General features: G+C 42.9%; 1 protein-coding gene across 14 annotated transcripts in view; it reads left to right on the plus strand.

The window, feature by feature from the left end:
- The window catches only part of SLC41A3 (solute carrier family 41 member 3), a 69,319-nt gene that overhangs the window by 34,949 nt on the left and 8,956 nt on the right, over positions 1 to 25,414 (plus strand). For all 14 annotated transcript variants that reach the window (XM_063104865.1, XM_063104832.1, XM_063104891.1 and 11 more), the window contains 4 exons: positions 15,170 to 15,241; positions 19,777 to 19,921; positions 22,706 to 22,852; positions 24,912 to 25,056. In XM_063104865.1, the coding sequence (XP_062960935.1) occupies positions 15,170 to 15,241; positions 19,777 to 19,921; positions 22,706 to 22,852; positions 24,912 to 25,056 (509 nt within the window). The remainder of the gene's footprint in view (positions 1 to 15,169; positions 15,242 to 19,776; positions 19,922 to 22,705; positions 22,853 to 24,911; positions 25,057 to 25,414) is intronic.

Genomic DNA, 25,414 nt, shown 5'->3' on the forward strand with positions numbered 1-25,414 from the left:
AGTTTTGAGAGTCCTTTGTCAGATATCTGGTTTGAAAAAATTTTCTTCCAGTTTGTAGCTTGTGACCTCATTCCCTTAACAGGGTCTTTTTAAAAATAATTTAATTGCAGTGAAATGTCCAACACTTAAAAGTTACCATTGTAACCACTTGTATTTGTGCAGTTCAGTGTCATTAAGTATATCCACATTGTTGCACAACTATCACGACCAAAGAACTTTTCATCTTGCAAAACTCACTTTGAATTTGACTACTGTAGTGCCTGATATAAGTTGAATCATACAGTGTTTGTCCATTTGTGACTGGCTAATGTTAATGTAATGTATTCAAGCTTCATCCATGTTGTAGTATGTCAGAATTTCCTTCCTTTTCAAGTCTTAATCATATTCCATTGTATGAATAAGCACATTTTGTTTATCTATGCATCTGTCAACGGACACTTGAGTTGCTTCCATCTTGTGGCTACTACAAATAATGCTGCTATGAACATGTGTGTATAACTATCTCTTTCAGGTAGGTATATCTCTTTTAGGTATATACTCAATATATATGAGTGAGATTGATGGATTATATGGTAATTCTGTGTTCAATTTTTGAGGAACTGCAACACTGTTTTCCATAGTGGCTGCATCATTTTATATTCTCATCAACAGTACACAAGTGTTCCAGTGTCCCCATATATCTTCACTAGCACTTGTTATTTTCTGGTTTTTGTTTGTTTGTTTGTTTGTTTTAATATAGTAGCCATCATAATGGGTATGTTAGGTAGTATATCATTGTGGGTTTTGTTAGCATTTTTCTAACAATTACTGTTGTTGAGCATCTTTTCATGTGTTTATTGGTCATTTGTGTATATCTTCTTTGGAAAAATGTCTATTCAGGTCCTTTGCCCATTTTTCAATGGGGATTTTCATTGTTGCTGAGTTGTAGGAGTTCTTTATATATTCTGGGTCCTAATCCCTTATCAGATATATGATTTGCAATATTTTCTCCCATTCTGTAGGTCAACTTTTCATTCTGTTATTGTGTTCCTCAATGCACAGAAGTTTAAAATTTTCATGCAGTTCAGTTTATCTACTTATACTTTTGTTGCCTGTGCTTTTGGTGTCATCCAAGAAATCATTGCCAAATACAATGTCATGAAGCTTTTCCCTTATGTTTTCTTCTAAGAATTTTGTAATTTTAGCTCTTATGTTTAGGTCTCTGATCCATTTTGAGTTGATTTTTATATATGGTGTCAGGTCAGTTTAACAACTTCATTCTTTGGCATGTGGATATCTAGTTTTCTCAGTACTGTTTTTTGAAAAGATTGTTATTGCTTCATTGAATGCTTATGATACCTTTGTTGAAAGTCATTTCACCATGTATGTAAGGGTTTATTTTGGGGCTGTCTGTTCTATTCCATTAGTCTGTATGCCTGTCTTTATGCCATCACCATACTGTTTTGATTACTGCAGCTTTGTAATAAGTTTTGAAATCATGAAGTGTGAGACCTCCAACTTTGTTCTTCTTTTTTGAGATTGTTTTGGCTAGAGTGGGTCCCTTCAGATTCCATATGAATTTTAGAGTGAATTTTTCTATTTCAGCAAAGCAGCATTGGGATTTTGATAGAAATTATATTAAATTTGTAGATTGCTTTGCGTAGTATTGACATCTTAACAACATTAAGTCTTCTAATTCATGAGCATGGTATGTCTTTCCATTTATTTGTGTCTTTAATTTCATCAGCAGAATTTTGTAGTTTTTAGTGTACAAGCCTTTTGCTTCCTTGGTTAAGTTAATTTCTAAGTATTGTATTCTTTTTGATGCTATTATAAATGGAATTGTTTTCTTAATTCCTTTTTGAATTGTTTGTTGTTAATGTATAGAAAAACATCTGATTTTTGTGTTGATTTTATATCCTGCAACTTTACTGAATTCATTTCTTCTAACATTTGTGTGTGTTTGTGTATGTAATCTTTAGAGTTTTCAACATATGTCATCTGTAAACAGAGATAATTGTACTTCCTCCTTTCCAATTTGAATGCCTTTTATTTCTTTTTCTTGCCTAATTGCTCTGGGAAGCACTTGCAGTACCGTGTTGAACAGAAGTGGTGAAAGAAGGCATCCTTGTCCTGTTCCTGATCTTAGAAGAAATGTCATGGGCTTTTCACATATGGCCTTTGTTATGTTGAAGTAGTTTTCTTCTCTTACTAGCTTGTTGGATGTTTTTATCATGAAACGGTGTTGAATTTTGTCAAATGATTTTTCTGCAGTAATTGAGATGACCATGTGTTTTGTTTTTTGTTCATTATGTTAAGGCAATGTATTGATTGATTTTTGTATTTTGAATCATCCTTGCATTCCAGGAACAAATCCAACTTGATTATGGTGTATAATCCTTTTAATATGTTGTTTTATTGTTGGTGTATTTTTGAAGATTTTTGCATTGATATTAATCAGGGATATTGGTCCTTAGTTTTGTTTTCTTATACTGTCTTTGTGTGGCTTTGGTATCAGGGTAATGCTACCCTCATAAAATCAATTTGGAAGTGTTCTTCACTCTTCATTTTTTTAGGAGAATTTGTAGATGATTGGTGTTAATTCTTTAAGTGTTTGGTAGAATTCAGCAGTGAAGCCATCTGGTCCTTCTATTACTGTTTTCTTTTCTGGCAGGTTTTTGATTACTGACTCAGTTTTCTTCCTAGTTATCGGTGTGTTCTGATTCTTTTTTTTTTTTTCCATGATTTATTCCTGGTTGATTGTGTGTTCCTAGGAATTTATCCATTTTAATTATGTTATCTAATTTGTTGGCAACAATTATTTGTAGTACTCTTATATTTCTTTTTATTTCTGTAGAATTGGTAGTAATATCCCCATTTTTATTTTTGATTATAGTTTTTTGAGTCTTCTCTTTTTTTCTTAGTCAATCTAGCTATAGGTTTGTGAATTTTGTTGATCTTTTGAAGAACCCAACTCTTGGTTTCACTGACTTCATTATTTTTCTGTTCTCTATTTTATTTATCTCTGCTCTAATCTTTATTATTTTCTTCTTTCTGCTAGCTTTAGGTTTAGTTTGTGGTTCATTTTTTATTTTCTTAAGGTGTAAATTTTGGTGGTTGACTTGACATCTTTCTTCTTTTCCATTGTAATTGCTTACAGGTACAAATTTCCCTTTTAAAACTATTATTGCTCCCATAATTTTTGGTATGATGTGTTTTAATTTTCATTTGTCAAGATATTTTCTAATTTCCCTTGTAATTTCTTTGACCCATTATTGTTCAAGGGTGTTGTATTAGTCAAGGTTCTTCAGAGAGACAGAATCAATAGGATATGTTATAAATATATGAGAGGGGATTTGTTAGGGGAACTACCTCATGTGATTGTGAAGAAAAGTCCCACAATAGGCTGTCTGCAAAGTAGGTCATCTATGTGGCACTTGAGCCAAGAATTCATATCCCTGCACTCTTCGTTTTCTTTCCTCACTTTGTCCAGCAATGCTAGGAGCAACCAGCCAACATCACTATATTCCTTGGATTTCCACAAATACTCAAAGGTATTATGTATAGAGTCACTGAATCCCTTGCCTTTTACAAGTGGGAGAATCAGGAGTATCAAATGGATTTATTTTGCATGTCTCTTTAAACAGTTCACACTATGGACTATCAGTGCTCTCTGTACTATTAGAAGTTGAACTGTTAGCATTTTTAGGTCTAAAGCCCCAAAACCAATTGAAGAAATTTATCTTTAAGATTCTGTTTCTCTAGAACCACTCCTGGTACCAAAATCTGTATTAGTTGGGGTTCTCCAGAGAGACAGAATCAATGGGACAGGTTATAAATATATGAGACGGGATTTATCAGGGAATTAGGTCATACAATTGCGAAGAAAAGTCCTATGATAGGCCTTCCACAAACTGGATGCCGGTAGTGTGGCTCAGTCTAAGTCTGAAGGTCTCGAAACCAGGGAAGCCAATGGTGTCCTTGGTATAAGTCCTAGAACACAAAAGCTGAAGAGTCTTGACCTCTGATGTCCATGGACAGGAGAGAAGAACGTATTCCAGCTCCAGAAGATAGGAAGAGAGCTTTTTTCCCCATTTTATGTTCTCTCTGGGCCCCCAGCAGATTGGATGGTTCCTGCCCATATTGAGGGTGGATCTTTCCTACCCAGTCGACTCATGATCTCATCATGCTAATCTCTTTGGGAAACACCCTCACTGACTCACCTAAAAAGATTGCTTTACCAGCTTTCTTGGCATTCCTTAATCTTACCAAGTTGACACCTAGAATTAACCTTCATGTGTGTTGTTTAATTTCCATGTATTTGAAGATTGTCCACTTGTACTTCTGCTATTGATTTCTAGTTTCATTTGCTTGTGACTGGAAAAGATACTTTGTATGATTTGAGTCTTTTTAAACAATTTATTGACTGGTTTTGTGACCTAACAGATGGTCTATCCTGGAGAATGTTCCATATTCACTTGAGAAAAATGTGTATTCTTCTATTGTGGAGTATTCTATATGCCTGTTAAGTCCAGTTGGTATATAGCGTAATTCAAATCTATTTCCTTATTGATCCACCGTCTGGTTGTATCCATTGTGAAATTGGGATATTAAAGACTCCAACTATTATTGTAGAGCCATCTATTTCTTCTGTCAGTGTTTCCTTGATGTTTGGTGAAGTTGTTTATAATTGTTTTATCTTTTTGATGACTTGACTCATATCATTAAATAATGTCCTTCTTTTTTTCTTGTAACAGTTTTTTACTTTAAAGACTATTTTGTCTGATATTAGTATAGCCACCCCTGCTCTCTTTTGGTTCTATTTGCATGGAATATCTTTTTTCTATTTTTTTTCACTTTCAGCCTATGGGTGTCCTTAAATCTAAAGTGATCTCTTATAGACAGCATATAGTTGGATTTTGTTTTAATCCATTCTGCATTTATATGTCTTTTGATTAGGGAATTTAGCCCAATTATGTTAAAGGTAATTACCACTAGGGATGGACTTACCATTGCCATTTTATTTGTTTTCTGTCTGTCTTATAGACTTTTGTTTCTTATTTTTTCTCTGTTGCCTTCCTTTGTGGTTAGTTGATTTTTTTGGACTAAGATGTTTTGATCCCTTCTCAATTTTTTCTTGTTACATTCTATACATATTTTCTTTATAGTTACCATGGGGATTACATATAACTTCTTAAAGTTATAATGATCTTTCTTAAACTGATACCAACCTAACTTCAGTTGCATTCAAAAACTGTACTCCTTTACAGCTCTACCCCCACTTTGTTATTGATGTTACAAATTATATAGTTTTGTATCGTACACTTATTACAGTAGTTTTATAATTATTTTTTTAAACTTATTCATTTATTTATTGAGTAAACTGTTATGCTCTTAATAATAAGTTGACAAGTTAAATGCTTCATAATTTTCTCTTTAAAATGTACATCAAAAGTGCCTACCTGTGCTGGCCATTTAGCTCACTCAGTAGAATGTGGTGCTGTCAACACCAAAGTCAAGGGTTTGGATCTCCATACCAGCCAGCTCAAAAAAAAAAAAAATAAATAAATAAAATACCCCAGAAGACAAAAGTGCTTACCCATTTCTTCCTTTTTTTTATTAAATTTATTTTTTAATTGACACATAGTAATTATATATTTATATATAAATTTATATATATTTATATATATTATATTCCAATGTGATATTTGGGTACACGTATACAATGTGCAGCGATCAAATCAAGGTAATTAACATATCCATCACCTCAAACATTTGTCATTCCTTCATGTTGGGAACATTCAAAATCCTCTCTACTAGCTACTTGAAATTATACAATAAATTGCTGTTAACTGTAGTCTCCCTGCAGTGCTATAAAAAACTAAAACTTATTCTTCCTATCCAGCTGCAATCTTGTACCCATTGACTACTCTCTCCTTATCCCCCCTCCTCCCTACCCTTCCCAGTCTGTACTAACCACTATTCTTCTCTCTCTTTCTATGAGATCAACTTTTTTAGCTTTCAAATATGAGTGAGAACATGCAGTATTTCTCTTTCTGTGCCTGGATTGTTTCATTTAACATAAATTTTCTCCAAACTTATTCATGTTGCCGCAAATGGCAGAAGTTTGTTCTTTTTATGGCTGAATAGTATTCCATTGTATATGTATACCTCATTTTTTTTAAATTCAGGGATCCATTGATGGACATTTAGATTGGTTCTATACCTTGGCTATTGTGACTGGAGCTATGATAAACATGAGAGTGCTGCTATCCTTCAACATGTTGATTTCTTTTCATTTAGATATATAGTCAGTAATGGGACTGCTAGATCGTATGGTAGTTCTATTTGTAGTTTATTCAGAAAACTTCATACTGTTTTCCATAATGGCTACACTAATTTACATTCCCACCAACAATGTGTAAGAGTTCCCCTTTCTCTGCTTTCTGGCCAGCATTTGTTATTTTCTGCCTTTTTGATAATAGCCATTCTAATTGGGGTGAGATCATATCTCACTGTGGTTTTGATTTGCATTTCTCTGATGATTAGTGATGCTGAGATTATTTCATATACCTGTTTTCTACTTGTATGTCTTCTTTTGAGAAATGTCTATTCAGTTCATTTGCCTATTTTTTAATTGGATTATTTGGGGTTTTGTTTTGTTTTGTTTTGGGGTTTTTTTTTGCTATTAAGTTGTTTGAGTTTCTTGTATATTCTAGATATTAATTCCTTGTCAGATGAATAGTTTGAAAATATTTCCTCCCATTCTATGAATTGTTTCTCTGTTCTGTTGGTTGTTTCCTTTGCCTGCAGAAGCTCGTTAGTTTCATATAATCCCATTTGTCTATTTTTGCTTTTGCTGCCCATGCTTTTGAGGTCTTACTGATAAAATCTTTGGCTAGTCCAATGTCCAGAAGCATTTCCCCTGTGTTTTCTTCTGGTACTGTCATGGTTTTGAGTCTTACACTTAAGTCTTTAATCCATTTTAAGTTGATTTTTTGTATATGATGAGAGTCAGAGGTCTAGTTTTATTCATCTGCATGTGGATATCCAGTTTTCCCAGCACCACTTATTGAAGAAACTTTTTTCCCTAATGTTTGTTCTTGTGTGCCTTGATGAAAATCAGTTGGCTGTAGATACATGGATTTATTTCTGGGCTCATTGGTCTGTTCCATTGTTCTGTGTGTTTTTGTTCCAGTACCATGCTGCTTTGCTTACTATGGCTTTGTAGTACATTTTGAAATCAGGGAGAGTGATGCCTGCAATTTGTTCTTTTTGCACAGAATTGCTTTGGTTATTTGGGGTCTTTTATGGTTCCATGCAAATTTTAGGATTCAAAAAAATTTTTTTTTATTAATATCTGTGAAGAATGTCATTGGTTGTTTGATGGAGATTGCATTGAGTCTGAATATTGCTTTAGGTAGTATGGTCATCTTAACAATGTTAAATCTTCTAATTAATGAACATGGGATGTCTTTCCATTTTTTATGTCTTCTGCAATTTCTTTAATCAGTGTTTTATAGTTTTTCTTATGGAGATATTTCACATCCGTAGTTAAGTTTATTCTTAGGTATTTTATTATTATTATTATTTTTTGTCACTATTGTGACTGGGATTGCTTTTTTGATTTCTTTTTCTGCTAGTTTTTGATGTATAGAAATGCTACTGATTTTTGTATGTTGACTTTGTATTCTAAAGCCCTGCAACTTTAATGAATTTGTTTATCAGGTCTAAGAGTTTTTTGGTAGAGTCTTTAGGTTTCTCTCTGTATAAAATCATGTCATCTGCAAACAGCAACAATTTGACTTCCTCCTTTCAATTTGGATGCCCTCTATATCTTTCTCTTGCCTAATTGCTCTTACTGGGACTTCTAGTATTATGCTGAGTGAGAGTGGTGAGAGTGGGCATCCTCATCTTGTTCCAGTTCTTAGGGGACAAGCTTTCAACTTGTTCATACTCAGTATGATGTTAACTGGGTTTGTTATATATGGTCTTTATTTTGTTGAGATACTTTCCTTTTATATCTAATTGGTTGAGTTTTTTATCATGAAGAGATATTGAATATTATCAAATGCTTTTTTTCTGTGTCTATCAAGATGATTATTTTTTTCCTTTCAAATGACCCATTTTCATATTCCCTGATTCTTTCTTCTGCATATTTGGATCTTATGTTGAACCTCTCCAGTGAATTTTTCTTTTTTTTTTTTTTTTTTTGTCTTTTTCGTGACCAGCACTCAGCCAGTGAGCGCACTGGTCATTCCTATATGGGATCCGAACCCGCGGCGGGAGAGTCGCCGCGCTCCCAGCGCAGCACTCTACCAAGTGCGCCACGGGCTCGGCCCTCCAGTGAATTTTTCAATTCAGTTGTTTTATTTTTCTGCTGTAATAGTTCTGTTTGGTTCTTTTAAGTAGAACATAATTTTTATCTTTTTGATATTCTCATTTTCTTATCTTATTTTCCTGATTTCTTTTAGCTATATATCCATGTTCTCCTTTAGTTCATTGAACATATTTAAGACAGTTTTTAAAAAGTCTTTCCCAAGTTCAAAGCTTTTGTTTCTTTAGGGCCAATTTCTGTAGATTTATTTTCTTCCCTTGTATGGGCCATGTTTCACCATTTCTTTGTATGCCTTCTCATTTTTTATTGAAAACTGGGTATTTGAAAAAACAGCCACCTCTCCCAGCCTTTGCAGACTGGCTCTGTGCAGAGAAAGAGTTTAACTAATCAGTCTGGAATGAAGGATTAAGGTCTTTTCAGGCTGTTTCTAGACATGCATCTTCTCTGGGCCTATATATGTTCTTTCCCCCCCTTCCCCCCCAATTTTCTCATATACTTGGCTGCTTTTAAATGTCTTAATTTCCCTATGAGTCTCAGCCCTGCTTCTTCTCAGGGCCTTAGATGTGTTCTATTGCATTCATAAGCTCTTGTCTCCAGACACCCATGCACCTACAGTCCCCGTGCAGCTGATATCCAAACTATGCCATCATTTCCATATCACCTCCAAGTCAGTTGAGACTGAAACCAGTACCTTGGGCAGCCCTCAGACAAGCCAGAATATTGCAAACAAGTTTCAGTTGTTTCCTTGTGTCCTAGGGGAGGAATGAAGTATTGGGCAGCTTTCTCCCAAGTGCATCATGCTGTGCAGAGGAGGGAGTGGGGCAAGGCAATGAGGAGCACTATGGAATTTCCTGCAGGTTTGAATGTGGCTTTTTCTTGGTTCAGCATTCTCTTGGCTGCTGCAGTTCCTGAACTGGTTTCTGGAGCTCCCTCAAGCTTTTTAGGATGGTCTGTTGTTTTTTACTTGCTGTGTCTGTGGGATAACGAGGGCCTGGGGTTCATGATTCTGCTTATGTCACTCCCCCTCAGCCTCCTTTTACTTTGTTTGTTTGTTTTCTTGAGTGCATCCTCTGGTAATCATTTCAGATAAGATTTGTTGAAATTAAATTTTCTGGACATTTGCAATATGAAAATGCTTTACTTCGTCCTCCCCATTGAATGCCAACCTATCTGGCTAGAGAATGCAATGTACATGATTATTTTCCTTCAATACTGAAGTTACGTTTTCAGCATCTTGAGTTCTGTCTCTTGTATTTTTCTCATTGTTGCTTATGGAAGACCCATGTCTTTTTGAGTCTCATTTCTTTTAGGTAGTCTGTTTATTTTATCTATCTGCAGTTTTTGGGATTTTCTCTTTATTGTCTTCCAAAATTTCACCATGATGTTTCTGGAATAGGCTTTTTCTCATTATATCTTACTCAGATTTTTTTCAATCTAAAGGCATTCCTGTTTTCAGCTCCATGGAAATCTCTTCTTTCCTGTTATTGTTATTTCTGATATTTTGATACTTACTCATATTCACCACCTCCCTCTCCCATGGCTCCTATTGGGTGCACATTGTAGCTTCTGGATCTACCTTCCAAGTTTTGTAACTTTCTTTTTATACTTCCCATTTCTCTGTCCAGTTGTGCTTCATTCTGGAAGGATACTTCTACTTGACTTTTTTTTTTTTTCAAGTTCACTCTTCATTTCTCTTTCATTCACTATGCTATTGAATTCATCTAGTAAGAAGGTTCTTTGCCTTGGTTTTTCATTTTATATTCAGAGATTGAGTTTGTCCTTTCCAGAACTTCAAATTTTTTTTTGTTTATGAAGGCAACATTTTCTCACGTCTCTTAGTAGTCTTATTCGATTTTCTATTTCGACTCTTGTTTCCTTAGATTTTTGTACTTCTCTATTTGTTGAGTTTGATGAGTCTCTTTTATGATTGTGGCTTGCCTTGAGTGAACAGTGATTCTTGGTTGCTTGAGCATCATTTTGTTTTAGATTTACTCTTACCCCATGGATATGTAAATGCTGTCCTTCTCCAGAAGGACAGGCTACTTCTAGTGATAGGAGGTGGGGAGAGAGTTAGAATGCGTTTCCTGGAGTGTGTGTCAGTAATTCTTCTTATGGGTATAGGGCTCTATGTCCCTCTTATCATGGCCACTTGGGGCACTTCCTTGCCTCTCTGATTCCAAGATACTCACTGTTTCTGTTTGGAGCCAGGTGACCAAGGGTCCCGTGGTTGGCACACACCAGGTGAGGGAGAGGCCAGCCCTCTCTGAAGCTCCTGCTGTGCTCCCTTCTGCTCTCGTCACCCCAGGACCATCTCTTCCTTTTGTAGTTGCTGTGGTTCGATTTCCTCTCCAAAACTCCAGTTGAAGCTTAATCCCCAGTGTGGCAGTTTTAAGAGATGGAGCCTCTGAGAGGTAATTGGCTCTGCCCTCATGAATAAATTAATCCATTTTTGTATTAATGTGTTAATGGATTAATGGGTCACTGTGGGAATGGAAATGTTGACTTTATAAAAAGAGGAAGGGAGACCTGAGCTAGCTTGTGAACACACTCTCACCCTATGGCTGTGTTATGCCCCATGTCATCTCCGGACTCTGCAGAGAGTCCCCATTAAGAAGAAAGCCCTCACCAGATGTGTTCCCTTGACCTTGAACTTTTCAGCCTCCTAAACTGTAAGAAATAAATTTTTTCTTTATAAACTACCCAGTTTCAAGTATTCTGTTATAAGTGACAGAAAATGGATTAAGATGGTAGTGGACCATGTCTACTATCATTTTCAGTTACAGATGGATTCTTCTATCAGCCCAGTTCACCAGCTTTCCATTGCTTAAGGATTTCCTCTTCATTTGTGTTACATATAGATACCTCTTCTTGTTTTCCAGCACTCTTGTGAATTTTGAAAATGATCTCCTCAATGCTAGATGAATCCTATGATACTGGATTGGAGTCAGAAATCACCATGAACTCATGTTTATTGTAATACATATGCAGGTAGATACAAAAATAAATATGGATATGTGTGCACACATAGGTTAGTACACAAAAATATATTTCCTGGCTCAGTCCACTGAGAGGACCTAGAAGCAGTAACACCTCAGTAGCAGCAAGTGCATCTAGTACTTACACCTTGTTTCCTAAATCCCATTCTCCAGTAAAAGGAACCAGCTTATTCCCTGTTTTCTAAATTCCATTCTACAGTAAAAGGAACCAGCTCCCTCGGGAAAATGGCTCCTTCTAGGGCTGGGACAAGGAAAATGCAAGGTACACCTGTAGTATCTGCTAGTGCCAGAAAGTGAGGAAGTGTCCTAGGGGGTGGGGTATGTCAGGTAGAAGCAGGAGCCAGCCTGATGCACTCCCAATGCCCACAGCTGGGACAATTTCAGCTTGTTATAGTCATAGTGTTGGCTTTTCACCGCAATAAAATAACCACCCATGAGTCCACATATACCATAAATAAATGATTGAATAAATAAATAAATGGGGGAGAAGAGAGAATTCTTATCTTACAGAAAAATCTAAATTAATGAATGTAGAAAGAATGAGAGAAATATAAAATCACCATTAGAAAACCACAGGATAATTGTTGTAGGTAAGGTCCACCGGTGAATTAGTGCATGGGAACTTTACGGAGAAATAGAATCTTTGCATAGCCTCAAAGTGTCTCCTCCAAATAGTTATGGATTGCTGTGGTAGATTTAATGTATGTCCTCAAACATAGGCCGCCTTCTAGGAGCTGGAGCTTAGTCCCCTCTCCTTGACTGTGAGCTAGACTTAGCGACCCATTTCTAACTAACAGAGTATGGCAAGGGCAAAAATAGTAAGTTTGCACTGGAGAAACCTTGCAGACACCACCTTAGCCGGCAATCCAGCTCAGCGTGGCCAGTGATGAGCCAGGTTGGAGCGTGTGCCCTGAGGCAATGCAGGGAGTCCACCTCCCCTCTGTGGTCTTCTCCCTCCACCCACAACCTGTTTAATGACGAGGAAACATCAGACAAACCCAAATTGAGGGGCATCAAACAAATACCTGCCCCATGCTCTTCCAAAGTGTCAAGGTCACAAAAGATGACAGAAGATGAGAAGCCGTCCCAGACTGGAGGAGACTGAAGAGATGTGACTAAATGCAGTGGGCGATCCTGATTTATGTCCTGGAACAGAAAAGGGACATTAGTGGAAAAACTAATACATTCTGTAGTTTAGTTAATCATGGTGCACCAGTGTTAGTTCTTTAGTTTTGGTGATTGTCCCATCGTTACATAAGAGATTATCAAGAGAAGCTGGATGGAGGGTGTGTGGGGACTCTGTTGATTTTAGAACTCTTCTAAAGTCTCAAATTGAAGAGAAATAGTTAAGATTGTCTCCTCTCTCCCCCTACCCTCCAATTTGGGGGAGGAGAAAGGTAGCAAAATGTATGTTCAGCCTTCCATCTTAATCCAGGATGTTTTTGTTGTTATTAGAAAAAAATAAAGTACACCAAGTAGTGATAAATTGTTTTTTAATGTGAGTGGGCTAAACATCTTCCTGCAGAGATAATTCATAGGACAGGTCAGGATCCAGGAGGCAGGAAAGGTGGCATACACAGATGGGCAGGGAATAGAATTTAAGGAAGGACCGAAAATTTGTGGTCAGAGTTGAAGGAAACCAAGAGGGGCCAGCAAAGCATCCCAGACCTGTTGACAACAGGGTGTAATTATCACTGTAGGCCTAAAGGGGAAGAAGGGAGAGGCATGGTTCCCAGCACCTGTTGCAATAGCCTTGAATAAAGTCTTCCTTGCAGTTTTAAACAAGTGTCAGAATAGCCTGACAATGATTTGCCTGCGTGGAGACGGCTCCCGCTGGCCTGGCCGGCATGCTCCTTCCTCATTGTCCTGTCCCCCTTCCTTCCCTCCTCATCGCAGGCCCAGTCAGTCCCCTACAATCCTGGGAAAGGTGCCATCTACACCAAATCCCATCACCATCCTGCACGATTTCAGCATCCACCTGGATGACTCACTGGAAACCCAAGCCTCGCACCTTTTGGGTGGCATTAGCTCCAGCGACTTCACCTCCAGTTCACTTCAGCCACCCACTCTCATCCCCTGGCCTAGAAATGCTCAGAATACCCTGAATTCTTAATCCCTTAACACCCCCTCCTGTCCCAGCTTCTCCCCCTCTGGTGCTCTTCTGCCCCCACCTCTGTGGGTCTTTGAGCTCCCAGCCTCCACTCCTGCCTGCCTGGCCTCCTGCTCCTGCTCCCTTTCCTGTTCTGCCTTCTCTCAGAAAAGTGTTACTGGAGGCCAGGGATGGACTCCACAGGCCCTTTCACACAGAGTAAAAGCTGGGCTGCTTCAGGGGCCATGGTAAGTGTCCCAGGACTGCAAGGAACCAACTGAGCCAGCGACGAGGAGGGAAGGAAATGGATAGGATAGGTTACAGATTGTACATTGACTTTAACTGTTTTTTAGTTGATGGACATAAAATATCTTGAGAAAGTAATGCCTTTTCTGATTGATGGATGCTCAGAGGTCATATGGGACAGCAGCAACCCCTTAGCTGATAAGCTTAGTACCAAGGTTGGAAGTGGTCGGGTAATGGAATATGTTATTTAAAACAGCAAACAGGCACCCTTGAATCTCAGTGAGCACCCGGGACTGAGGAGCAGGGAGTAGTGAGCCCATGGCCTCTGTGCTTGGGGTATCTCAGGCCCTGTGGCTGTCTTCTGCTCCACCTTGGTCCCTGTTGTTACTGCAAGATGCCCAAGGTGGCACCATTGCATCCACGCTGAGGAGTGCTAGATCAAGGCCTGGAGGCAGTTAAGTGACATGTCCCACTCATCAGTCATGCTGAAAGCAAGAAACCTCCCCTTTGCAAAAAGAAAAGTAACTACGAGGTTTGTTAGCAGTAGGCACATTTTTATATATTTTTTCTTTGGAGTTCAGGAACTTAATGAACTGTGTATGAGAGAGCTAAGAAAATATGTTTGCTTCAAAACCTTTTTTATTTATGTCTTGAATTTTGCTGACAAGCGTTGTGGTGTTAGGTGCCAGTTACCATTTTTAAAGGAGAAAATTGTATCTCTGATCTCGTTTTTCATTCTAAGAGAAGAGGGACTTACATGCATTCCTTAAATGGGATAATTGTGCAGAGGTGAGGTTGGGGGTTGGTGGTCATTGGCTGGAGGGTTGAGAAAGGGATTGTAGGCAATGAGGGGACCAAGCCCAAAGACCTGATTCCACAGTGGGAGGCCCTAGCCTGAGGTCCGCACATGAACTTGCGTGTTGGAGATGGCATTGAAATTACTAGCAACACGTGCTTGTGTGTGTGTGTGTCCCTTTGTGTCTGCACATGTGTGCCTCTGTGTGTGCATGTGTGTTCATGTGTGGTATGGTATGTGCCTCTGTGTGTGCATGCCTCTGTGTGTGTGTGTGCCTCTGTGTATATGTATGTGCATGCGTGTGTGCCACTGTGTGCATGTATGCCTCTGTGTGCATGTATGCCTCTGTGTGCATGCATGCATCTCCATGTATACTTGTGTGCATGCATGTGTGCACCTCTGTATGTGCTCATGCGTGCGTGCATATGTGTGCCTCTGTGTGCGTGTGCCTCTGTGTGTGTGTGTGTGCGCACTCCATGCTTGAATATGGGAGGGATGGTTCATGACACCCTCCAGTTCTCAGAGGCACCTGTATCATACTTGTCCTCCATCCCCACAAAAGAGGCTGAGTCACTGTTTGGAAATCTGAGCAGAGCAACTTGTTTTGACTTCTGTGAGATGGCATTTGGTAATTTCTTTCCTGAGAGCCTGCCTTCTCCAGGAAGGACTGACCTGGCTTTGAGCCCTCACCAGACCTATGCTGTGTCCTTTTCTCTTCCTTCTAGGCCAACACTGGACAAATCGATGACCCCCAGGAGCAACACAGAGTCATCAGCAGCAACCTCGCCCTCATTCAGGTGAATCTCAGCTGTGTCAGATTGATGAATCTGCTCCCTCCCTTTTGAATCCACAGCCAGGTCCGCTCCAGGTAGGAAGGGTGAAGGCTAAGTGAGCCCTTGTCCCTGCACTCTGTACTGAACTTTAGGAACACGTGGCAACCTGTACACCCCATGTCTACTAGATCACATTCATGCAACACCTCCAGAGCACTACCACGTCCGCCTGAAGTAGACGCCTCCACTGGGACTCAAGTCCCTCCAGCTTCCCTACTCCCTTCTTTCCTAGCCAAAAAACTTCTTGAGAGTTTCACCTGTGCTGGCTCCTTCTCTTTCCTGTGGCCTGTGCAGTGCTAAAAGGCTCTCTTCACACTGTCTTGACTCCATCTGTGCTCGCCAGGGTCTTTGGTGTTCCCCAGATTAATGCACCCTGTGATTGCCTTGTGCATGTGATCATACTTCGTATTTCTGGGGCATTTGTGGATTATTCCTGCCTGGAAGTTCCCCCATGGCCCTGCTCCTGCCTCTGCTTGTTTTTTCTCAGCCCTTGAGAGAGCCTCTTAGCCCTGCAAGTGCTTCATGCTCCTCTCAAACTTGTACCTCCTTCTGCCAGACCCTCACCGAGCTCTAGTCTCATCCTGGAAATGTAGTACAGAGTACTACAGGGTCAGGAGACCCAAGGCGGGAGGAGATGAGGAAGAGACTGGCTCAGGGGCAAGAGGGAAGGCTGGGCGTGGACCTAAACAGGAGTTAGCTCTAGCCAAGAACATTTTGGGCTTCTCTGGGCAGGGGTAGCCTGTGGCAACACAGAGAACATGGACTCTGAGGTCACATGGTCCATCATCTCTCAACTGGGTGGCCTTGGGCAGGGCCACATCTTGTCCATCAGATTAGGATGATACCCTCTTTACCTCTCACCTGGGTTCCAGAACTTCTACATCTAACTCTCTACTGGGTGTCTTCATTTGCCTGTCCCAGAGGCAAACCCCAAAGCACAGCAGATCTGGCCTCATCATCTTCCTTATCTTCTGGAGTCCCCAGCTCTGCCTCATTTGAAGATTGGAAGCTCACTCTGGGAGTCAACCAGCCAAGGGACCTGCGGCGAGTCTCTTCACCTTCTCTGTGCAATGGGTGGTGGTGAGGTTTCCATCGTGTGAGGCGTGTGGCATCTGGCCAGCACTGGGCCAGCCCTCAATCATGATGGCTCGACCCCGAGTTGTTCTCAGCTGCTTCCGTACATGCAGACCCCGAGGATTCTACCTTGGAGTTGTGCTTGAGTCCAGTCCTGCTGCTGCTCCTCCTTCTTGCTTGGCCGCCTCATCCTCAGCCTTGACGACTCAGACCTTTGCTCTCCTCTCAGGCTGCCAGGCTCTTGGCCTCCAGCTATCCTGTGTGGCCACCTGGCTGGCCTTTTCTAAAACTGAGCTGATCGTGCCTCTTCCTCCTTAAGCCCCTTTGTTGGGTCCCCTTGTATAAGGGTGGGCCTGGCTGTAAAGGTGCTGTGTGGCCTGGTCCCACCCCCCTTCACCCCTCCCCGCCTTTGCACACACAGCTGCCTCCTTGGAATGTCTTTTCCTCTAGTTCACCAGCCAGTGAAGTGCGTGAACAACTCCACGCAGCTCTGAGTGCCAGCTCCTTTCCTCTTTGGTGCTGTGCACATGCTGCTGTGGCTGCCCTCGCTGACCAGGTTGCAGCTCTGTGTTTAGATGTCTGCCTGCTGCACCTGAGGCGAATCTCAGGGCCAGGACCATGTCTTGTGGCTGAGGAGCTACAGAGATACAGGAGGCACTCGTCATGCTCCCAACAAAAGGTCTGGCAGGGCACAGGCAATACATGCCTCTGCTGCAAATCACACTGGCTTCACTTCCCTGTTTTCCACCAAATCCTTGTTCCTATGTGTGCATATTTCCACATAATGGGTTATCAACAAATGCTTAGTAAGACCCATTTTTGGCCAGGCGTTGGCTGTGCACATAGTTCTAATCATAGCAAGGATATAATTTTGTCTCCTCCATTTTTTTAAAAAAGCTTAAAACAATTGTAAATGGTACAGTAAGTTTTGCAACTGGACTTTTTAATAACTTCAGCATATTCTATCATACAAATGTGAAACCAAGAGTGATATTTAAAATTTTTTTCAGCTGGTAGGGCATGGGGACTCAGCAGTAAGACCAAAGGGTGGCCGAGAGCTGGCCCGGCAGAGTACTGGGGGCTACTCAGCACCAGCCCTGCCCCCTTCCCTGAGCCACCGCCCTGGGGGTGTGCCTGGAGTTCTTCCCAGTCTGACTGTCTTGATAAATTATACTGCAATGAACTGTTCAGTACAGTTTGCCTGAACTTCTTAAGATAACTTCCCACAAATTCAAAGGGTATGAACAGTTTAAAGCTCTGATTTTTCCCAGGACTACAAACTATTTTGGATTTTTAGTATTAAATTATCAGCATTAGCATTAATATTTGAGTTATATTTGAATTAGTTTCTCCATGACCTCACCCTCACTGAAAGCATTCTTCTAAACTTCTTTTTGCATTCACCATATTCATATGTATGTATGTGCCCACAGATAATATATGATATGGTTTTCTGTGTTTTTTTAACATAAAAAGTTTTATACTGTACATATAATTCTGTTACTTGTACTTTTCTCTTAGTTATGATGTAATGAATGAAAGTTAGAACAGAGCATGGCAGATATTTAGCATGCAGTAAGTATCAGCTGCTAATCATCACTTTTATTATCATTATTACATGGTTCTTTGTACACATATGCAAATGTTTCTCTGGGAAAAATGCTGATCATAAGGTATATGGATAATTTACAGCCAAGTTTCTCCCCAAAGTTTCTGTACCAATTTTTACCATCATCAAGGTATAAGAGCACACTATTTTCCCACATATTTGTCAATATTTTATATTATCAGCCTTTTACATTTTAATCTTACCTAGTCTGATGGGTTAAGAAAAAGCACATCCCTTCATGCATTCATTCAGCAACAATGTATGAGTACCTGCAGAGCGCCGGCCTCTGTCCTTAGAGCTGGAGACCCAGCAGAAACTAAGACAGCACTTATCTTTTGAAAGAGGAAGGCCAGCATCAGCTACACATGAGTAAGATGCCTGCAAGTTCTCTGTAGAGAATCCTGATGACTGGGGAAGTGGACCATCTTTTTGCATGCTCCTTAGCCATTTGTATCTCTTTTTCTGTGAATTGCCTACCCATATCCCTTGTGCATTTTTCAGTCAGATTTTATTATTATTATTGATTTATAAACTGGGCTTCATTATTATGGAAAAGAATCCTGTGTTCGTTATATATGTTGAGGATATTTTCTCCCATTCTATCCTTTTCTTTGCCTTTTGTGGTGTCCTTTATCATACAGAAGTCATACATTCATCCTATCAGTACTTCTTAATGGATTTTGCATGTTGTACCTTTAGGAGAAGAGTCGAGAATCTTAACAATATTGTCCTATATGTCCTTTTACTTCACACTTTGGGTTTCTGTGTTCAGGGATGTGTGTAAATGGTATGAAGTAGGGACCTATTTTTTTTCCCCTGAACATAGATATCTAGTTTAGTCAGTATTCCCTCATTCCATACTGATTTGAAATGCCACATTTACCATATAAAATTCTCATATATTCATGATTAAATTTTCATATATTAAATTAAAAAGTTTTATATATCCATGATTCTATTCTTGGGCTCTATTCTGTCCTGCTAATCTCTGTGTCTGTTTCTGCCAATTACCACACTGCTTTGATTTCTATAGCTTTAAAATACATATTGATGATGAATATGCAAAATTCCTCTTTGGCCTTCTTTGAATCATCTTGGATGTTCTCACACACTTACTCATCATTGTGAGATTTAAAGTGAACTCTCAGACGCCATGAAAGTCTTGTTGGGACTTTGATTGGACTTACACAGCCTAACGTGAGCATTTTCATCTGTGAAGAGCGAGCTCTTGTCATCAACACAAGTGTGGAGCTCATTACTTCTTCAACTTGCTCTATAACATCATGTGTCTCCCTTCAGACATTTTGAATTAGAAGTGCCATTATCAATACTCAGATTGGGACACCACATGGGTGCTGAATCTGAGCAGAGCAGGGTGTGTGCTCTGTGGGATGGAGCCAGGAGTGCCACCTGGGGTGGAGCAAACCACGGACACAGCACATGGGCAAGTGCCAAGGAGGAATAGCAGATCAGAGGCCTCACGTGTGTGCTGAGGTCACTGGGGCTGCTGCTGTGAGTCCTGGGGTGTTCCCACATGGGGAGCAAGGGCAGTTTTCTGTGCTGCTGGAAGTTACAGAGCACTTTTGCCCAGACCAGTGATAGCTGAATGTGGGCAAGAGACTGGCTAGTCCTTGACCAAGGCCTAAGTAGATGAAGAATTAGATTCTGCAATGAAGATGGCATCCAACAAGGGAGCAGAGGTGGAAAGCAGGAGTTTGCGAAGGAACTGGGTTGAAGGGAGGTGCTGGTGGTGTTTTCCTGGGGTGGAGGGGGTCAGAGGGACCCTCCCTCATGCTTCTGATCTCTCCCCCGGCAGGTGCAGGCTACTGTCATGGGGCTCCTGGCTGCCATTGTCGCTCTGCTGCTGGGTGCTGTGTCTAGGGAAGAATCAGACTTGGCCAAGGTGCAGCTGCTGTGTGCCAGCAGTGTAGTCACCGCCTTCCTCGCGGCCTTCGCCCTAGGTGAGCTGTGCCCCTGTTGTGTGCCCCCCCCAGCTGTCCTACCCTTTCCCCGGTGCCCTCATCCTGGCTCCTCTCAGGTGCCGTGCCTCAGGCTCTGTTTTCAGTGCTTTGTGTCTCCACTTCCTGGAGGTGTGAGAGATGGCACCACTACGGTGGCTCACATGCATGGTGGGCAAGCACAGTTGCTGAGCACTGACCAGGCCATGTCATCCAGTTGTTCGTGATTTGGTAGCTGCTGGGTGTCAGCTCGGTGCCCAGCCATGTAGAGCACTGCGGATACACCAGTGGACAAAACATGTGAGCATACACATAGCTCGAGTGAAGTGCCACATGTCACTTTTGTCATGGAGCCTCCTCTCACAGACTGTGCAGTAGCCTCCACTCCTGGCCATGCTCTGTTAGTTTCCTGTCTTGTTTACTTCAGTCCTCTGCCTGACAGGCATGTCTCCTGGCTGGGCACAGAGCCTTTTGGTTATTGCCACTACTTAGCTCAGGGCCAGGCTGATACCCAGCTCCCAGTGTTGGCTGAATGAGTGGTTGTTATCCTGGTTCTCTCCTGGATCGTGCATCTTGTAGACCCTGTGCCTTGCTTTTGAGCAGTGAAAGAAGGAACAATTGATAACTTCATAACTGGACTTGTCTTAACACTTCTGTCCCCACCTGACTACGCACTAAGTGCTCTCTGGGCTCAGCTCTGTGGAGGTTACCCTGTGGGTTATTTGGGGTTTCTCATTCCTACCACATGGCCGATCAGCCACATTCCTGTGCTGGTGCCTGCAGCCAACATAGAGGGTCAGCAAGAAGAGGAATGTGTGCCCACAAACCTCGCTTTCCCAGTCAGGATGTTTGCTGAAGCCAGCTCCTGGTCATGGCCCGGGCATGTCACATGAATGGGGGATGCCATGACCCAGTCTGGTCAGAGGATGGGGTAGGATGAATCTGCCCAACCTTCCAGAGAAGCAGAGCCCAGGAGACGTTTAGCATGAAGTCTCTGAAAACAGCACAGTCTCATGATTCAGGTCAGCCGTGACCTTGTAGGGCCTTGAGGAGATCACCGTTCCTAGCTCCCCACTTTCAAGAGAAGGGGTGAAGCTCAGCAGCCTGGCCATTATCTGTATTGTCCAAAGATATTCAGAAACATTGCCAGTGGTTCACCCTGTGTGTCACAGTGGCTGTGACATAAAGCCCCATTGTGGTGGTTTTGAATAAGCACTCCCAAACCAGTGGTGTCACTTTGTGTAGTTCCTGCAAGATTGTCACCAGCTCAGCAGCTCTGCCATGCAAATGCAGATTCACTTCGAACTGGCGTTTTAAAAGGACATATAGGGGCTGTGACCTGGTCACAAGACAGGGAACAAACTGGCCGGTGGTAGTGGCTTTAGGATGGCATTGTGGGGATGATTGTAATTATTTCTAGAGTTACAGATCCTGGGTAAAATGCTAAAATACGAATAGCCAAGATACAGAATATCTGCTTAAAGAACCGAGTGAGAATCTGTTGAATCAAGCCCTGGGCAGTGGATAGTGGACTGGAGGATCACATGTGATAGTTGCCTTCAGAACAGAGTTGGAGTAGAAAGCAGGACCTCAGGAGGCATGGTGACCTCTCAGATCTCAGTGCCACACTCTGACATCCATACCCACCTGCACTCTGGCCACACATTGCTTCCCAGTGGCAGCCCTGCCAAGCTCCTAAGATGGGCCTGTTCTCTGGATTCACAGCCTCTGACAGCCTTGCTGAGCTCACCTGGATTACAGTGCCGTCTAGCACACGTCCCCCACCTTCCTCCCCTCTCTCCTTCCCCTGGGGCCCCACCTGCATTGTGTCGTGGTCTGCCAGTGCTCCTGGCTCTCCCACCTCCTTCCCCATACTCCCCCATGGGCTTTGTCCCTAATATATCTCTCACATGGCTGATTCCATCTTGGCCTCCATTACTCAGAGGACCCTTGCAAGCAGGGGAGGCCACATTCCCAGACCCTGGGGGCTCCCGTGGCTCAGAGCATATTTGGAGCAGCCCTCTCTGCAGTGGGGGGCTGCAAACTTCCTGTCTTTGTGGTACCAGTTGATTGGGGAGCCCAGGAGCCACGTGCCCTGCCTGAGTGTGTCATCAGAGCTTTTGGGACATTCAACATCAGTCTCACAGGTCACAAAGTGGAGTCTAAGTCTCCCAACCTTCTCAGGCCTCCAGTGTGGTGGGAGGGACTCACAGGGTCGGCAGCCTGGCCCCACACCTCAGCTTGTGTGGACAGAGGCAAGTGATGAGCAGCCTCCTGCCCATCTGCCAGTCCCTCCTCCTAGACTGCTGTAGATTGGATGCCCTCCCCCTACCCCATTAGGGCTTAATTCCCACTTAAGTGCTGAGAGTGGGAAGTCCTGTTATGGTAATTGAAAGGTGGGACCTTGAAGAGGTGATTAGATTGCATGACCATGCTGCAGTGAGTGAATTAATAATGGTGATCAGGGGCATGGTTCTAAGGTCTTTAAAAGGGTAGCACATGAGGAGGTTAGCCTCTTTCTACTCTGCCATTTCGCAGTGTAACACCCTGCTGTCACTGTTACCACCACCAAGGCCTTCACTAATGTGTTCCCTGGACTATGGACTTCCCAGCCTCTGAAACTGTAAGCAATAAATTTCATTGTCTTTATAAATCATCTAGTTCCAGGTATCTTGTTATAAGCAACAGAAATGGACTAATACACATGCTGTCAAGCCCTGTGCCACTGAGTCTTCCCAAGGCCCACTGACTCCTGGGATCTGAGTCTCCTCTCTGTCCTCTCTGCAGGAGTGCTGATGGTCTGTATAGTGATTGGTGCTCGAAAGCTCGGGGTCAACCCAGACAACATCGCCACACCCATTGCAGCCAGCCTGGGAGACCTCATTACACTGTCCATCCTGGCTCTAGTTAGCAGCTTCTTCTATAGACACAAAGGTAGGGAGGACTCCAAGGAGGAGGGGTTGGGACAGGCCACCACCAAGGGTGAGTGGGAACATTTGTACCCAGCTCGTGGCATTCAAATCAGGCATTGTGCCCACAGAAAGGAACCCAGGGTGTTGTGGAAAGCCTGAGGTCATTCAACAAGGTCAGTTGTCCTTGAGAAGTGCCTCATGCTCTCCAAACCATGTGAGAGGTTGAGCAACTCAAGTCTGCACACGTGTGGCTGGTGAATCCACCTTTAGTGCAGAGGCAGGCGGGAGGGCGGGCCTGAGGCTGGGCTGGCCTTTTGCCCTCACAGGGATAAAGATGGGGGTTGGGTGGGGTGGGCCTGTGGTGAGGGTTGTTGGAGGAAATGCCCCAGACAAAGGGAACAGCCTCAGCAAAGCTGCAATTTGTCACTGCCTCATGGGAACATGGACCCATGGATTTGAGCAATCACCCTATTTTTACATGTTGACAACTGAAGCAGACAAAACAGCTCTGACTTAGAGGGAACTGGCACTGGGACCCTTTCTGTCCCAGCTCTGGGACCGTCTCCTGCCATCCTGTGTGTTGTCTGCCACCAGCAATATTTAATCACCTGGGAGATTCTCAAAGTGCATGTAAGTGGCAATGAAGATCTGTAGGAATCAAATAAGGTGACCTAACTTTACTTTTAAGCCAAACTGAATTTAAAACAAGAAGATTTGCCTACAGGTTAATTATTTGAGTTTGATTTGCAAAATAAATAAGAGTTCCAGGCCTCTCCAGGTCCTTTCTCTCTGCCCCCTACCATACCGTGTGCATATTTTAACACATGGCTTGAGTTAGACTTTAAATCACTGTTGGATTGTCTGTCTCTCCAGTGAGACTATGCACTTATCTCTGGTACGCTCAGGGGAGTCACTGGGCCTGGCCAGTGTTAGATAATCCTAACTCTCTGAGGAGTGAGAGGTGACCGTTGCACCTGATAGTGCCATTGGGAAGGAAGACAAGCCATGCGCAGGGGTGGTGTGCATGAAGTGGACCTCTAGGGGGCTTGTGAGTGGTTATGGAAAACTTGGACTGGGCTCTAAAATGTCCTGTAGGGAGATGCTCCTGCAGTCTGCTGTCTCCTGGGATGGTGCAGGGGCCAGCCACATTCACCATGAAGTGCTCTGTAGCCAGCCTCAGGCACCCATGGCAGAGGAGTTGGCCAGGATCATTCATTGCCTGTGCACTACTGAGTGCTGGGGAACCCAGGGCAAGAGGGGTGTGCACCTCCTGACCCTGCCCTTGGGAGGGTGGGCCGGGAGTGGAAGGACTGTTCTAGAGAAAGCCAGTGTCTTGTTCTGGCCACATGTGGAAGGTGAACTCACACAGGGTATAAGACAGTAAGGGAGTGAGTGCAAGAGGTGCCGAGTGTGTCGGCCTCAGCCTGGCCCCGCATAGCACTTGACTGGTCTAGACCCCAGTCCATCTTCACTGGCCTTCCGCCAGTTGAAGAAGGTGATACAGGGACACAAGTAGCTACCAGGCTGACTGTGATACCAAAGCAGTTGCTTCAGCCAGCAGCAGGGTTGGCATCGTGTAGCTGGCTCTGGCTTCCACAGACCCAGGCTGTAGCCCCAAAGTGACTCTTGCTGGCTGCGTGTCCTGGGCAGCCGCCTCTTCATGCATCTGTCTCCTCGTGGTGCAAGTCTGAGGACGGCTGTTAAGAACATGAGATGAGATCATGCACATGAAGTGCTGAGCATGGTGCTGGTGCATGGTCACTGTCCCATGGACAGCACTGCTAATTATAGCAATGACATTGGGGTGGGAGGAGCCCCAGGAGAGTACTTTATGTCGGCAAAGTAGCAAAACAGTCAGAGAAGTGGAGGTGAATGTGGCAGGGATTGAGGACATGGGGGAGCTTTTCCAGTTGCTCAGTGGGATGGTGCAAATTCTTCGGAAGATATGAGAGGACAGTCCACCCTAAACTGATGAGGACAGAAGTGTCTCCTCAGACTTCTAGCACCCTTAATTCCCAGCCCCCCTCTCACCTGTGGGACCTTGGCCACATGAAGTACATGCATCCCCTTTTTCTTTCCAGACAGTTGGTATCTGATGCCACTGGTCTGCATCGGCTTCATAGCACTGACCCCTCTGTGGGTCCTCATTGCCAAGCACAGCCCACCTGTCGTGAAGATCCTGAAGTTCGGGTGGTTCCCAATCATCCTTGCGATGGTCATCAGCAGGTGAGCGAGGCTATAGCCCCTGTCCCTCCCCGAGAGCTGCGGAGCCCCCTGGAGTGGGGATGGCACTCAGGCATTGCGGGTCATGGTCCGAGTGAAATGTAGCTATGGGCTCCTTCACTAACTCTGAAGGACTGGTGAGGTTCCCCTCTTTTGTCTCTTTCACCAGAACCCTACCCCTTATGCATTCCAAGAGGGGCTGCCCTGGTCATAATTGTCAGAGCACCAGGGAGCCAAGAAGAGCCAAAGCTGGAAATGTCAGATGAATGCACTGGGGCCCCAGCCCCCTGCCCCGTCCCTGTCACAGTGCTGTGGGATACCAGTTTTCAGTCCATGACTGCCACCGCTCCACTGGCCCAAC

The sequence above is a fragment of the Cynocephalus volans genome, chromosome 1 (assembly GCF_027409185.1).
Source record: "Cynocephalus volans isolate mCynVol1 chromosome 1, mCynVol1.pri, whole genome shotgun sequence".
In the NCBI taxonomy this organism is placed as follows: Eukaryota; Metazoa; Chordata; class Mammalia; order Dermoptera; family Cynocephalidae; genus Cynocephalus; species Cynocephalus volans.